Source organism: Dasypus novemcinctus, chromosome 4 (assembly GCF_030445035.2).
Source record: "Dasypus novemcinctus isolate mDasNov1 chromosome 4, mDasNov1.1.hap2, whole genome shotgun sequence".
Lineage (NCBI taxonomy): Eukaryota > Metazoa > Chordata > Mammalia > Cingulata > Dasypodidae > Dasypus > Dasypus novemcinctus.
Window position 1 is genome coordinate 110,145,964 of NC_080676.1, and position 17,560 is coordinate 110,163,523.

At 36.0% G+C, this 17,560-nt stretch overlaps 1 protein-coding gene and 1 non-coding gene across 17 annotated transcripts in view; both read right to left on the reverse strand.

Annotated features, from left to right (window-relative positions):
• EPHA6 (EPH receptor A6) overlaps window positions 1-17,560 on the reverse strand; it is a 975,172-nt gene that overhangs the window by 289,816 nt on the left and 667,796 nt on the right. For all 16 annotated transcript variants that reach the window (XM_058296026.2, XM_058296023.2, XM_058296024.2 and 13 more), the window contains 2 exons: window positions 9,178-9,286; window positions 1,102-1,172 (listed from right to left, as the gene is read on the reverse strand). In XM_058296026.2, coding sequence (XP_058152009.1) covers window positions 1,102-1,172; window positions 9,178-9,286 — 180 coding nt within the window. The remainder of the gene's footprint in view (window positions 1-1,101; window positions 1,173-9,177; window positions 9,287-17,560) is intronic.
• Window positions 12,763-12,869, reverse strand: LOC111762832 (U6 spliceosomal RNA). The gene has a single exon (XR_002795845.1). It is a non-coding gene; the product is annotated as a U6 spliceosomal RNA (small nuclear RNA).

Below are 17,560 nucleotides of genomic sequence, written 5' to 3' on the forward strand. Positions count from 1 at the left end.
CGTGCATCTTCAGGTTTGCCAGTACAAGTCATCTGTCCAGGTGTCTGGATACAGGTTTCTGCGTCTGTGTACAGTATTTCCAGGTCAGCCCATACCAGGCATCAGCTCTCTCAGCTCTCCCTCTCCTGCCAGAGTAGGGAGCCTGAAACTTACTGTACAAAAGAATAATCTGGGAGAGCCTGCTCAAAATGCATTTCTCTTGGCCATACTCCAGACCTAATGATTCAGAACCTTGAGGAGGAAGGGTCAAAGAGATGGTCCTTAGACCACTCTTTGAGAACTCATATGAGCCTTAGAAATAGCCAAAAATGTCCCATTTGTTTGTAATTTCCTTAAGTCCTTTCCTCCCTGGAAAGGTAATACAGAGTGAAATGTCCCGTATTCTTTTTGCTCAATTTGAAATAAAAGGTGAGTTTAAGTAGTTAAACAAGTGATTTTGCTCATTATCTCTATACTGTGGTTAATTAGAGAACATCCCTTTCTTGTTAAATTGGAGTCTCAGGACAGAAGAACTGTCTTGACAAAGTAGTTTGCAATTTGGAGATGGAGATGGAGGTGGGTGTTGGGGAGGAGTGGGTGGCAATTATCAAACCAACTATAGTGGTAATTATAGCTTGCTTGGGAATAGATCCTTCAAATGAATATAACCTTGTAGTCAGCTCAAGGGTTTCATACATATTCTAAGAGTAAAGAGCTGATTTTCTTTTTTAGTGTTAATGAATTGTAAATTAATTTGTTATATGTTTAAATGACAGTTCTGCAAGAAGGTATGATTCCTTAATATTTCTATGGCTAAAGCTCCACTAAATAAAAGTAAAGCAATAAAGCCAGCTCATGTCCTGGAGCCCTTGTGAGTGGTAAATAACTAGATATAATCAATCAGCTTATATTTTTAGCAAATTGAGTCATATTTCCCAGCAGTATTGGGAAAAAGGTAATATCCTCTAATGAGAAGCAGGTGTGATTTCTACTGACAATCTGGAAACTAAATGAAAAGTCTTAATGCTGAAAGGTTGGAAGTAATTTTTTTTTTCTCAACTCACAGGATGCAAGTTTAAAATGAACGCTTGAAGAGCTAAGACGATGTAAAATAATACTCACGCTGACCATTCTGTAAGTGGTTTCTTCTCTTCTCTTCAGACTTCATTTTGGCTTTTATGTACCACTGGCACCTTTAGAAAGGGAAAACAGAATCTCATTTTAAGAAGTCTGTTAGATATGAATCAAAGCCAACTAAAATAGGAGTAACATCAAGATACATATCATTCATGGACTAAGTTCCTGTTTCAAAGACCACTTTTAAGAACATCTCTAAAACACGTGAAAATATTCCATAGAAGGTTTTTGGTATTCCTCAAAATTAGTCCCAGATAAGAGTAAAATTCTCTGATCCAAATGGTAGAGACCTTAGAAAACATTTTATAATTAGCAAATAGCTATCATTTACTTCCTTATATGACTTCTGAAGCCAAAATATAAAGCAAAGTCTCTTGTGTCAGAATCTTAAAAAGTTAGGCAACTTTCTTCCATTTTTGGGCTAAATGCCTTTTTTTTTTAACATCTGCAATTTGGTAGAGGCTGTTCTGTTTTCTTCTCAAGGGATAATCATGCTTCAAAGTACAAAGGTAGGTACTTATGTATCACAATTTCTCTGCACAATACATTCATCAACATTCTTACGATTTATTTGACATTTTATCAAATTGCTGATTCCAAATGGTTAAACAGAATACATCTGTTGTACACAATCCAATCTTTTAGTGTGAATTTTGCTTCAAATCCTATTGCAAGTTGAATATTTATTCAGCAATGCTTTAAAGTGTCCAAAGAATAATTTCCAATGAATGTTTCCTTACTACAGTGTTTAACAGGATACTTTAAAATGAATTTATTTTTCCCTTAGATAATTTTAATTTAAATTGTTCTCTCCACTATGCAGAATGCTAAGTAGTTTCTCTCATCATATAAGTTGGCAAACATAGAAATTGAAAATGAAGTAATTTAGTATGAAATTTCTTCATCATTAAATTCTCTGAGTGGTATTCAAATTATGTTCCAGGAACCCCAAATAAAGAGAACATCTGAGACCATATTTCAAGTTTACTAGGTTAAATATAGTTAGCTTATAAAGACTGCAAAATTTTCTTTTCAGTGTACCACAGCTGATTTGTCATATTTATATGTTAAGGCAACATTTTCTGATATCTGAATGAAATGTTTTTCTACACATGTATGTGCTATAAACATAGTTTACAGAAATGCTCTGTGAAAATAAGACTTTAACTCTTGTTCTACAAGATTACATATAAATATCACTTTAAAATTCCATCCAATTTTGCTTTTTATTGAGTTACTATTAAAATATTATTTTGGGAGTGGGTGTAGCTCAGTGTTTGAGCACCTGCTTCCCATATATGAAGACCCAGGTTCAATACCTAGTACCTCCTTTATATATATATATATGTACATATTATTTTAAGTCAACTTACATTTATGATTTTGAATGGGAATAAATACAAACTGCTGTTTAAATAAAATCACAATGAAGACTTCACCCAAACTTTTTCAAAGGAACTTTCAAAATGATATTAAGAATGTTTCTGAGTCAAAATTAACCATCGTATCTAAATTATCCCAGACCGGTAAAAATGATATAATTGTGTCTTTGAAATTGGGCCCTTCTTATGAAATCCCATTATACTTTAATAACTGAATACTCCTTCTGTGTTCTGAAGTTGATTGCCCTTAAATTGTATGCAATTCCATGATAAATATTGTATTATCAAGTTATCAGTGCCCAGAAATTCACAATATCACAATACATGAGCTGTATTTATACTACAGAAGGCAATGAAAATATAGTAGTTTTCATTCTTTATCTTAACCTTATTTTTCCTAATAAGGACTGCTAAACATGTAGCAACCCATAAAGTACTGGCAATTAAAATAAAAAATAATAATAATATTTTATTTTTTAGATCCGTTTCAAGTTTTCAGAAAAATTGCACAGTGTGGGGATTCAAGGCTACCCCCCAAGTCCTCAGCATGTAGCCACCTGTGTGACCTATGCATAAGTTAAAGGTTAACAACCATCCCCAGAGGGGAAAGAATGTCTAGATGTTATCTTAAACTATAATCTTCCCAAAGCAGTTAATGTCCTTAGTAAACATTCTTCTTATGAGCAGTGTAAACATCACTACACCCCATGTGTGCCCTTCATGTGACCCAAGCAGGGACTCTGTTCTCATACCCTATGGAATGTCCTTGTTCTTAAACCTCTTATATATCACTTCTCATTTCCACATCTCTTTATGTGCTATCTTCATTTCCTCAACTGTCACCATGAGAGATTATCTCCTGTCCTTAAGTCCCAATAAAGCTTTTGCCTAACTAAATGTCAGGTGTGCTCTTTGGTCTCACAGCCTCACCAACTCTTAACCTTCAGAAGTTGGGTTGTAACACACAGAAAGTAGAAGTGGTCCAATGTAGTCAACCTGCCACCAGGTAGCAGGCTGGTCACCTCAAGGAATGGTGCCGTATCAGGGACTGAGTGTTGGTCTCTGCTGCTGGCAGATTTGGCATTCAACAGTGGTTGTAGCCAAGTCAACCTTGGTAAGGGGAAGTCCGTATTGCTGAGCCCATGCATAACCTCCATCCCTACCTGCATGGCCACTTTGTTCATGAGCTCATTGGGCAATGACAGGGGAGTGACTGGGGAAAGAGGCTGAGCATTAACCACAGAGTGGGTCATCTTATCCACTTGATTATTAAACTCTTCCTCTGCTGAAGTCACCCTCTGGTGAGCATTCACATGAGACATGAATATTTTCATGTTTTTTGCCCACTCGAAAATGTCTATTCACATACCTCTTCTCCAGACCGCTTTGCCACCAATTTTTCAATTATGTTCCTCCCAATTCCTTGACCATCCAGCCAAACCATTGGCAATGGCCCATGAATCACTGTACAAATGCACTGCTGGCCATTTCTTCTTCCAAGCAAAATTAACAACCAGGTGCACTGCTCGAAGCTCTGCCCACTGGGAGGATTTGCCCTCATCACTGTCCTTCAGTGTCCCAGAAAGGGGTTGTAGTGCTGCAGCTGTACACTTTCAGGTGGTGCCTGCATATTGTGCAGAGCCATCTGTAAATCAGGCCCAAGTTTTCTCTTCCTCAGTCAACTGGTTATAAGGGACTCCCCAAGAGGCTAAAGCTGTGGGCTGGGAAAGAGAAGGTAATATGGCAGGGGTGGTGACCATGGGCATTTGGGCTACTTCATCATGTAACTTACTTGTGCCCTTCAGGGCCTGGTTGAGCCCTATCTTGTATATACCACTTTCACGTTATTATGGAGTGCTGCTGTGCATGCCCAACTTTATGGTTTGGTGGGTCTGACAATACCGAGCTCATGATAGGCAACTCAGGTCTCATGGTAACTAGATGGCCCATGGTTAAGTATTCAGTCTCTATGAAGGCCCAGTAGCAGGCCAAAAGCTGTTTCTCAAAAGAGGCATAGTTATCTGCAGAAGATGTCAGGGCTTTGCTCCAAAATCCTAAGGGTCTGCATTGTGATTCTCCTATAGGGAGCCTGCCAAAGGCTCCAGACAGCATCTCTGTTTGCCACTGAAACTTCCATCCCCATTGGATCTGCTGGATCTCATGGTCCAAGAGGTAGTGCAGCTTGCACAGCAGCCTGGACCTGATGTCAGGTTGACTACATTGGACCACCTCCACCATGGAAAGGGCAGCGATTTGTTTTAACTGGAACAGACACATACTCTGGATATGGGTTTGCATTTCCTGCACACAATGCTTCTTCCAAAACTACCATCCTGGGACTTATTGAATGCCTTATCTACTGCCATGGCATTCCACACAGCATTACTTCCAATCAAGGAACCCATTTCACAGCAAATGATGTGTGGGAATGGGCACAAGACCATGGAATTCACTGGTCTTAACATGTTCCCCATCACCCTGAAGCTGGATTGACAGAAAGGTGGAATGGCCTTTTGAAGACTCAATTATGGTGCCAACTAGGTGGCAATACCTTACAGGACTGGGGCAATGTTCTTCAGGAGGTTGTGTATGCTCTAAATTAGCATCCACTCTATGGTGCTTTTTCTCCCATAACCAGGATCCATAGGTCCAGGAATCAAGGGGTAGAAATGTGAGTGGCACCACTCACTAGGAAAATTTTGCTTCCTGTCCCTGCAACCTCAAACTCTGCTGGTCTGCAGGTTGTAGTCCCAAAAGGAGGAGTGTTGTCACCAGGTAAATAACAATGATTCCATTGAACTGGCAGTTAAAAACACCACCTGGCCACTTTGGGCTCCTCTTACCTCTGAATCAACAGGCAAAGAAGGGAATTACTGTACTGGCTGGGATGATTGATCCTGACTATCAAGGGGAAATAGGACTGCATCTACATAATGGGGGTAATGAAGAGTTTGCCTGGAATACAGGACATCCTCTAGGGCATCTCCTAATACTGCCATGTGCTATGATTAAAGTCCATGGAAAATTGCAACAACCCAATTCAAGCAGGACTATCAATGGTCCAGAATCTTCAGGAATGAAAGTTTGGGTCATCCCACCAGGCAAAGAACCACGGTCAGCTGAAGTGCTTGCTGAGAGTAATGGAAAGATGGAATGGGTAGTGAAGAAGTGATAATATAAACTTCTACCATGTGACCAGTTACAGAAAAGAGGACTGTAATGATCAAGGATCTTGCTTCCTTGTTTCATTATGATGATGATTGTATATGTACACAAAACGAATTTCTTTGTCTTCTTCCCCAAACTTTTCCCTTATCATATAACAAGCTGTGTCAGTTTCATGCTATAATATTTGAAGATGCCAAGTTTAAGAGTGAATATTACCCAAGAACCTGCTCCTTATTCTGTATGGAATTAATGTGTTTCTGGTTGTACACAGGAGAGTTGAACATTGTTAGGAGGAAACATATATATATATATATGTCTGTTACTGTTTTTACTTAGAGACTAAGTATGGTTTAAAGTAATGTGTATGGTTGCCAAGTTGACAAGGGGTGGACTGTGATGGTTAGGCTAATGTGTCAACTCTGCCAGGTAATTGTGCCCAGTTGTTTGGTCAAGCAAGCACTGGGCTAACTGTAATACAAGGACATTTATGGGCTTCAGTCACCATTGACTATACTGCAATGGTAAATCATAGATAGCTGATTACAATTACATCAATCAGGGATATTGCCATCAGCAATGAGTGATGCTTTATACAATCAGTTGAATGCCTTAAAAGGGCAAGTGATTCCAGCATTGAGTGAGAATTTCCCAGCTCGTCTTTGGACAGCCAACGTTGCCCAGAACTCGTCAAGAACCTCCACTGGACTTTCATCAGAGCCTCTGGTTGCAGCCTGCTTGCAGAACCTGTACTTGTGCATTCCCACGGTCATGTGAGATACTCTTATAAAATTGCATACTATTGACAAGTATGTCCTGTTGATTCCGTTTCCTTAGAGAACCCTGACTAATACACCTACCTCCCAACATAGTTTCCCTACTCTCAAAATCTCAACATCTTGCATTGATGTGGTACATTTGTTACAATTGATACCAATACTGATGTATTATTAGTAACCAATTCCATAGATTACACCGGGGTTTACTCTTCTTGTATGGGTTTTGACAACCTTCCCACCAACCCCAGGAATCCTGGGCAATGAATGATCTTTTTTACTGTCTCGATAGTTTTGCTTTTTCCACAATGTCATATTGTTGGACTCATACAGCCCTTTTAGACTGGCATTTGTTTGTTTGCTTGTTTAATTAATACCAAATTATTTTATTTGAAGGAATGGTACAAATAAAAGAACTTGGTGGATGTTAACACAATTTATAGAAAAGGTAAAAGTAAACCCAACACGCATACACTGCCATGGTGACAAACAGAATTCACCCTGTGGCTCTGGAGAAGCTGGCATATAGCTTTTCATTTATTTTTTAACCCAAGCATATTTCCATTGTCACTTCACATGCAGCAAAATGTTTTTACTCTCTAATTTCCTTCCTTTATCCAGACTTTAATTTTTTTCTATCTCACTTGATTTTTTTTTTCTAGCCATCAATGTCTTCTAATTCCTCTATTAGCAAAGTATTAATACTAAATAGGATCAGAGGAATTTTAACCTAGTTTAATAGATAAGAATAGCTCTTGCTCAGGACTTACAGGACTTTTGTTGTTGTTTTCTGTAATCAGTTGATACCTGCCATTGATTTAAACTTTTTTGTAGGTTGTGTTTGGTATTTGTAGCCTATGGGATTGAATATTTTGTTCTCCAATCTAATGGTTAGCTCATTAAGAGACTCCAAAGTTTGTGCTCTATCTACTTTGAAAGATGTTGTATCAAAGTCGTGTTGATGGCAAAGAGCTCTTAGAGCTCAAGTTTAGGGGAAATGATGGAGAAATAGGAGCAGTGTTGGACAGCAGTGTTTGAAAGTGATATTGTGGTAAGTTCATATCAGTACATTCATTAGAATGAATTTATACTTATATACTGCATTCTTTCATATCAGGTTTTTCTCATTTCTATGATTAGAATTATTCTATCAGCTAATCATCCTCATAATACAACAAGAGACTCAGACATATTATATTAATTTCAGGAAAAATAGTCTGTTTTCATACATGATAAATTTAAGTACAATAGGGGTAAATGTGCCTCTTTTATAATTAATTTCATAGAGAAGTCACTGTATCAAATGAAACACATGAGAATATTCATGCATTTTTTTGTTCTTTAATAACCTCTACAAAAGTAGGCTTGTTCCAGCTAAGTCTGATACACCCTTAACAGGTAGCAGTTACATTAGTAAGGTTTACACTTGATAAGTGCCTTTTAAGCACATCTCAATTTACTGATTTATACATTTCAGCCTGCTGTTAAATTATAGGTAAATTTTTAAATGTATGCATATCCTTTGCAACTTTTTAATAAATTTTAATAAAATCTTGTGACATGAGTATAGTTTTTAAAAGTGAATACATCAAAGGGAATTTATAGCTCACAGAACTACTGTCCATAAGAAAGCAATTTATTTTTTTCCAGCCAGGTTGGTACTTTACTAGGAGTCAGAGTGAATGTATATATTTGGCTAGCATTCTTATAGCAGTTTTTTTTTAATTAAAAAAAAGAATTTTAGGAGGTACCAGGGATTTAACCCAGAACCTCGTACATGGGAAGTGTCATTCATCCACTGAGCTACCTCTGCCTCCCTCTTAGAGTAGTTTTAAGTGATAACATTGATAGCAATGTTTGGAGCCTGTGTGTTTCAGATTACCGAGAAAACACTTGAAGTGTACTTTTGTGCCCCAATTTATGACTAGAAGGAATATTTTTCACCTTTAAAGGAATAAAAGGATGATCTAAAGACATTCACTTTTTAAAACAAAAGTCTGGGCTAAATATTAAGGGCTGTATAAAAATAACACATTATTTTGAATAATTTTATAGTTATTTTCTTAATTCACTTCTTTTTATTTTCTGTACCTAGCTTTTGGTAATCATTCAGTATATTTAAAAAAATTAAAATATTTTAACGTTATCATACCAAAAATGTAATAATAAAAAGCTAATGATCAGATGGGGTTAATTTTGAAAATTAGGATTTAAACCTAAGCCTTTTGCTATGTCAAATTGATTGTTACTTTAAATTATTCAACTATATTACTCTAAAATGGAGAAATGTATGATTCACAAAACAAATTAGAATTTTAGTAATAGAGATACTTTTAATATATAATTGATGAAAGTATCAATTTATGTAACACTAAGTTTTTTCAAGAGCTTTTTTGTATAACTGTTCAATCTCCTATACACTGGTTTCCAAGAAAAATAATTTTCATGGTTTAATTTGATTATAGTAAAAACTCAGAAGTCACTTATTAAACACTTTTTTATCATTCACAGCTTCCCGACTGCTTTTATCAAGTCCTTAATTGCCTCCATATTCAAGGACTTGTAAAGAGACAACATGGTGGTTATGCTCCCATGTAAAGCTCACTGTCAGAGCAGAATCTGCCATGATCCCTTTCTCTCAGGTGTGCTTTGTTGCATTTGAAAGCTTTTAAATACACAATGGATAAAAATAGTGATTATTAACACATCTTGGAAATAATCTAGTATACTTCAGTTACCTCCCAGTGATTAAGAAGAACAAAGTGAGGATAACCAAGAGAGTGAATCCACCAACAGCTGCAGTGGCTATCACGAGGATCTGGCCCTGTTCCGCTGCCATGTCAGAGGCTGAAACACAAATACAATATTAAAATTTCCCTGGGTGACGTTTCACTACCAAAATTATTTTACAACTTAGTGCATGCTTGAAAGTATGGTCATGGATACTGTGATGGCTAAGTTCATGTCAACTTGGCCAGGTTGTGGTGGCTGGTTATTTGGTCAAGCAAGCTCTGGCCTGTAGTTACTGTAAGGATATCTCCTGGATATAAATCATTAGTAAGTTGATTGCATCTGTGGCTGATTACATCTGTAACCAACTGAGGAGACTATCTTCAATAACGAGAGAAGTCTCATCCTATCAGTTGGAGGCTTTAAAAGGAGAAATGATGATTTCAGCAGTCAGAAGAGACAATTTTCTTTTCAATTTTAGTCAGCCAGCTCCTCCTGGGGGATTCATTGAAAATCTTCATTGGCTTTCCCAGCTTGTAGCCTGCCCTGTGGAATTTTGACTTACCCATCCCCAAAGTCACATGGAGCAATTCCTATAAAAAACTCATAATATTTATGTAATATATATATATTATATACACACATATATATATACATACAAATTAGAATCTGTTCCAATACAGATACCAAAAAACACCATATTTGACCCTTTTTTCAGTATTGGGCACATAGGATACCAAGGGAAAATAAGCAAACTTTACCTGAAGGCTAAAGAACTGATGTCATAACCCACATCATAACCCTTTCTTTCATATAACAAAAATACTAATAAAAAGATGGACTCTTAGAATCCCTCATTTTAAGATTAAATATGTGTTGCAAAGTTAAATCAGAAGATGGGCTGAAGGAATTGTTTTATATAATTGCTCATTTTACTTCCTCTCAAAGGCTTTAGTCATCAGACCAGGCTTTCTATAGATTGTTTTGGTGTCTGTGTCCACAAATAGAAAGATTATTGCATGATGTGTTTTCAGAATGATATTCTTTATTTTCCAGAAATCTTAATTCATACCTTAATGGTATAAATATATATGCGCACAGCTCAAAGGTATACTTAATAGATCCTTAGATGTTTTGACCAGCAGTAATAGAAAAAAAAAGATTTTAAAATTTTCATTTTTTTTTTAAAGAGTAGATAACACATGTCACGTATTAACAACATATTACGTTTTTCACTGAAAAAATGTATCTTAAAGTCACATGGGCTGTATGTTTCACCAATTGTCCAGGAATCTTTAAAAAATATATGTCTAACTTGTTCCCAAACACATAATTTTTTGTGATTCTGAAACTTTAATCAGAATATATGTGTGTATGTGCGTGTGTATATATATATATATATATACACATATATATATTAATGGGATGAGCAATTGTTTAATAACAGAGGTAAAAAAACTGAAGCCAGAGAAGTTAAAAAACTTGGCCAAGTTCACACAGATCTGTGACCAGAATTCAGGCATGCAGACGTGTTCCATTTCTCCTTCCTTTGCCATTACAGTAATAAGTCACTGAATTATCAGTATTTAAAAATTTTAAATCAATCAGTCTCTTTAAAGTCCTTTAACTTGAATAAATCTTGATTCATTTTATTTTCATTAATATAAATAAATAATATCTATTAATCTCATCAGTTATAGGAAGCAAATTTAATCAAAGAAAGTATGTAACTGTAAAGCAAACCACTTAATTCTCTACCATAACAATTTACCAAAATTAAGTACTTTAAGACTTCCATAGAAATAGATATTTGTCTGGAAATTAAGTATGCAGTATATGATGTGAAGATTTATATCTACAGTTAGAACATCCTTATAAAATTGACATATCTTGTAGAGAATATCTGAATCTTATAGGTGATTGTTGAATCAGTAAGAAAACAGTCACAAAAATTATGAGGGTTTTAAGAAACCTAAACATAAATAAAAAACAAGTCATTTATGTTTAATTTACAGTAAGAGAAATTTATTAAACCTTGGAATTAGATTTAGTTGCTACGACTTGAGATATTTACAATCTATTACAATTTGAGTTTTAGCTCATAATGTTCACAGAGACAAGTTAAATAGTTGCATTTTATCCAATAACTAATGTACTGAAGCTTTTTTTATTAGGTCCTCACTGAATTTCCTAATCTTCAAAATAGCACTTATATCATGGGAATTAATGTAGTATTCTAAAATGTCACATTTTCTCATGGAAAATTATTGAATAGCAAATTGTAAGAAACAGCTATTATAAAAAACAACACTAACTTTTTGAAGATAAAGAGGATGGCATTTAAAAAAGAAAACATTATTTACTTAGCTGCTGCTATATTTGTAAAATATGTAATATAAGAGTTTTGGACCTGGGACATGGCATATAGTTTTACAGTATTCAGGTATATGTAATTTATTAAGACCATGTATTCAAAGTTCAGATAGAGGAAGAGATTATATAGTTGGGTGCTTTTTGGAAACAAGATTACTTTTCATGAAAAATTGTGTTGAACTTAAATAATTGCTTAGTAAACTGCTAATGTCACTAATATATCTCCTTATTTTGCACACTTGTATTGCATATTTATTAGCTTCACTTGAAAGAAAATTTTAATTGGAAAGCAAAATTTTTAAAGTTTGTGGCATTTTGAAAAATGCACGTAAACCTCTTGTACTAGTAATCTTAAATTCTCTTTTAAGAGTAGAATATATAAATACACAAGTATTTGAAAATCAGAGTGTATAACATGACACTATTATACAGGAAGTAAAACATTGTAGGATGATTATTAAAACACCAACAATATCATCATTATCATCCACAGTAACAGTCACTAGTTAACAATTGTAACAGTTTGTAGTATTTTTAGGAATCCCAGAAATAAAGATTATGTTTTGAACTAATTCATTCCTATGGGTGTGGAACCCTTTTGACTAGACTACGTTAGTGAGGCATGAGACAGGTTGGTTTTTCCCCCTCTTGCTGGGACCTTTATGAATGGAGACACAGGGTAAGAGACACACAGGAAATGGGAGCTCTCTCATTTTGAGAAAGAGGACGCCAGAGTCACCTACAGCTGCAGAAAGGCAGAGAAGCCCAGAGAGGCTGAGAGAGGTCCAGAGCCTGGAATCAGCAGAGCAGAGGCACAGAAAGAGGCCCCCAAGAGGCTGGGCCCAAGGAGCAGCTCAAGGCCAAGGAGATGAGCCCTGCCATATGCCTGTTGGCCATGTGGCAGGACATCAGGATCATCTGTAGCTGACTTTGGTGAGAAATATAACAGTGCTTTGATTTGGACATTTCATGACCTCAGAACTGTGAGTGTTACTCTAAATAACATCTCCATTATAAAAGCCAACCTATTTCTGGTACTTTTCATTGGCCGCCCTGTGGCAAACTAAGACAATGGTAGACTATGTTCTTAGCATTGTGATGTATCATCAAATTTACCTACACAATAATCTTAAAAGGTAGGTACTATTGATTTTTTCTAGTTTGTTTGTTTGTTTATTTATTTATTTATTTATTTATTTATTTATTTTGTAGTTAGTTTTAAAAATACGGAATGCTTCATGAATTTTTGTGTCATCTTTGCGCAGGGGCCATGCTAATCTTCTCTGTATCATTCCAATTTTAGTATATGTGCTGCTGAAGGGAGCACAATTTTTTCTAGTTTAAATTGTTATAGAACTTGCCTAAGATCACTCAGCTTTTACTCAGGAAAGTTGACAATTGAACTCTGGTTTGTCTGGCTCTAAAGCCCATGCAATTTCTAATATTTTAATCCATCAATTTCACTAACAGGAGAACTGACTAGCTCTAGCTCTTTTATGTGGCCTGGACATAGCCTTATTTGACTGTAACATGAGAATGTTCAATTAAATATTCTTGCCACAACCTTTCATAGCAATTATCCTATATTATTGTGTTATCCATTAGGGCTTCAATCAAGCATTGGGAAGAACAAGACTTATCATATAGAATATGGAAATAAGAGAGACACTCAAGACTTGTGCTACAGTTCTTGGTCCTAGACAAGAGTAATTTTTGCATCCTTATTATATTTGTGTAAGTCATTCATAGAGCTCTGATTTTATCTTAGGATAAAGTTCAAATCCCTCAACTTTGTTATCGAGGCTCTCTAAAAATGGCTCTAGCAAAAGTCTAACGATTCATGTCTTACCATCCTCTAACCATCCAGAATGTCTTCCAGTTCCTTGAATGGCCAAGCTCTGACTCTCCTGGTAAATTCCTATTCATTTCTCCTTCATGAATATTATATATATATTTTTTCTAGCTGTTTAAATTAGGTTAGGTCTCCAGATATATGTTTCCATATACACTTATACTACTTCTACCAATAAAATTTCCATTATATTTTATTGAAATTACTTTTTGAAATATCTTTTTGATTAGGCAGAAAATTTAATGAGATACTATTGTATCTGTTTGTATTGAATAGTGTCCCCCGAAAGATATGTCTAATTCCTAAAACTTCTGAATGTAATTTTATGTGGAAAAAAGGGAATTTGCAGGTATAATTAAGTTAAATATCTCTATCATCCTGGATAAACTGGGTGGACCTTAAATGCAATGACAAGTCCTTTTATAAAAAACAGATGTGGAGAAGACACAGAGGATAAGGCCATATGGAGTTGGAGGCAGCAATGACTGTGGAGCTATGCAGCCATAAACCAAGAAAGGTGTGGAGCCACCAGAAGCTGGAAGAGGCGAGGAAGTACTCTCCCCTAGAGCCTTCAGGGGAAGTATGTCCCTGCCAATACCTTGATTTTGGACTTCTGGCCTCCAGAACTATGAGAATAAATGTTATTGTTTAATCAACCTAATGTTTTACAGCAGGATACTATATTAGGACACTAATATCTAATCTACAGAGTCTAATACATGGTAGTAGCTCAATAAATATTTATTTAATTAATAGATTAAACAATTATTTGTACTGGATGGTTTTGGTAAGAAAAGGGTAGATTAACCTATGGGTAATCCATACCCTACCATTGCCTTGATATGTAAGGAATATTTATCTTGAGTATGGCTGTATTATGTATGTGAAGAAAGCCCACTCAACGCTAATTTAATCAGAATTCAATTATTCTCTATGCTTAGACACAATACTTTTTGGAAGGCAGGAGATACTAGATAGTGAAGACTTCTAAATTTAACCAGGTTGAGTAGATTACACTTAGAAATGTGAGTATAAGATTGAGAATTTATCAGTTCATTCCACAGATACTTATTAAGCTCTTATAATATGCCAGGACTCTGGCATAGTTGGGGATACAAGGATGAACAAAACAGACACAGTTCTGGTTCTCGTGAATTTACAGTTCAAAGAGGAAGAAGACATTGAACAAATAAGTGAGTCAGCAGACAGGGGAGTTTGGAAAGTAAATTTTGTTGGAAGATGAAGAAGAAGGAGGAAGAGGAGAAGGAGAAGGATGTAGAGGAGGAAGAGGATGAGGAGGTACTCCTTGGCTAGAGGATTCACTGTCCTGATTCATTTAAACAGATACCTAGACAACCAACCAACAATCCATACAATTATCTACCAAATAGATTCCATAAATTTATAGTATAACTACAAATATTTCTGTTTCGAAATCTTGTGTTTAGAACTATCTATTCATTTTTCAATCCTATGAAAAATTTCTTTTTTTTTCTTCTATTTCTCTTCCCTTCCCCCCAGTTGTCTGTTCTCTGTGTCTGTTTGTTGCGTGTTCTTCTTTGTCCGCTTTTGTTGTTGTCAGCGGCATGGGAATCTGTGTCTCTTTTTGTTGCATCATCTTGCTTCGTCAGCGCTCCATGTGTGCGACACCATTCCTAGGCAGGCCGCACTTTTTTTTGCGCTTGATGGCTCTCCTTACAGTGCGCACTCCTTGTGCGTGGGGCTCCCCTACGCAGGGGCACCCCTGCGTGGCATGGCACTCCTTGTGCGCATCAGCACTGCGCATGGGCCAGTTCCACATGGGTCAAGGAGGCCCAGGGTTTAAACTGCGGACCTCCCATGTGGTAGGCGGACGCCCTAACCACTGGGCCAAGTCCGCTTCCGAAAAAGCTTATTTCTAATTAGTTTTGTAGGAGACAATGAATATATAATTTATTCATGGAAGTAACATTATAGAGCACAAACTTGTCCTTAAAAGGACTGTGATGAAATCCATGGTAAGAAATGAAATTTATCTGTGACTAGGTGATTAGAAAGTGTCCTTTAGCTTAATGGAATGAACTTGTATTCTTTGAAAAAGATAGATACATTATTATAAAATGATGCATTTCATTTTATTCTTTGGAAAAATAGTACTTCCTAAATAGGAAGCAATTATCCATAAAAGTGTTGCAAAATTGTTACTGATCAAGGCCTTAGCACCAATCAGTGTTTGACACAAGTTGGGATGACACTATTAAATGAGATTTATTCAATTGTTTTACTTAAGCTGAAAAAAGTAAAGTTTTCTACTTGGAATCCAAATACTTTTAAAAAATAGATTTCAAAAAATAGATTTCATATCTTTAGGAAAGTGTGGGAGAAAAGCAATTTGGCTATTTTTAACGAAAGAATTTTCTTCTATGGAGGCATATGATTTTGTCTCTCTGTAATCAAGATTATTCTAGTTTATATTTACATTTCAAAGTAAAATCTGTTATTTGCATTCTGTGTCATTTTTTGTGGAATAGCTTTTTAAAGTTAACCCTTTACTGCCATGGGTATCTTTTAAAACTTATTGAAGACAGCAGTTACATGATTTTTTGGGAATAAAATATTTCTCAAAATGCTTCCCAGTGAAATAAATGGTGGTATTTATTTATTACATATTCCCATGCTTTATTTATGACTCCCAATTCTTAATCAAATGACAACATTTCAAATGATATTGCCTCATCATTTCACCAAAGCCATATTTTCGGGACAGCACAAATTTCCATAAAGAAGTAGTCTGACAGCATCCAACAAATTAATTTTAAGGTTTTTTGACGACTCTTTGGTTTGAATTGTGTTTTCCTAAAACATACACTGAAAATCTAAACTCCAGGAGCTGTGAATGTGTCCTTATACGGAAATAGGGTCTTTGCAGATGTAAGCAAATGAAGATGAGGTCATACTGGGTTAGGGATGACCCTAAGTCCAAGGACTGGTGTCCTTAAAAGAAGGGTGATTCAGGGAACACAGCCATGTGAAAACAGAGGCAGAGATTGAAAAGATACAGCTACAAACTAAGGAACTCCCAGGATTGCCAGCAACCACCAGAAGCTAGGAAGAGGCAAGGAAGGTTCTTTCCTAGAGCCTTTGAAGGGAGCATGGCCTTGCAGACACCTTTATTTCAGACTTCTAGATTCTAAAACTGTGAGAGAATACATTTCTCTTGTTTTAAACGAGTCAGTTTGTGGTAATTTGTTATGGTATACGTAGAAAATGAATGCAACCACTAATACAGGAAAGCTTCAACTTTTTTTTTCCCCCTCAGGAAAAAAAATTCCTCTAGGTTATATATAGTAATCAGGATTGGTTTAACCTTTTGAGAGTGAGACAAATTAAGACTTGGTGATACATAAGGTAGACTAAATAATCTGTACAATCTCAATACAGCATGTTCATGCAGGTAGAAGTAAGAGATATGAATGAAAGCTGAGGAAACATTTTTCCTTGATGAATATAATCTTCTGACTTTTGCAGATGATGTAGTTAGCCTCTTCGTCACCTGAACTTGAACGCATGGGGTCATCTTTTATTATACCTTTCCCTACACTCCACGTCCAGAATCAACTCTTTCATCATGTCTTAACAATGACTTGTCTTTATTACCACTAGCACAGCCTCATGTGAGGCATCAGCCTCACATGGCCAGACTAATTTTGTTGTGTTAGGTTTCTTTTCCACAGGGTCTCTTCCCAAACCATCTTACATTATGTGGCTGGATAATTATTCTTCAAAATAATAATTTAACTATTTTACTTTTACTACTTTACTATTTTACTACTTTACTATTAACCTAGAGAGTAAAATCCCCCCATCTAGTAGGCATACCTTTCTCAGAGATGGACAGCCTGAAACCTGGGACTCAGCCTTTTGCTTTCCAGTTGGTTATCAGTCCCGTCATTTCTACCTTTTAAATATATCTGAGATTCATTCCCATTCTCACCAATCGCAAAAGCTTTTCTAAAAACTGATACTCATCTTGTCACATTTATTAGAATTCTGCTAGATGGTAACCTCAATTATGCAGAATGCTGTTAAGCAGTGGCAAGCAAGACAGAAAATAAAATTATCCTTGGAAGAGACATCTGACAGATGTTCACATCCTAAAGAACACATAGTTTGCTCCATAAAAGAGC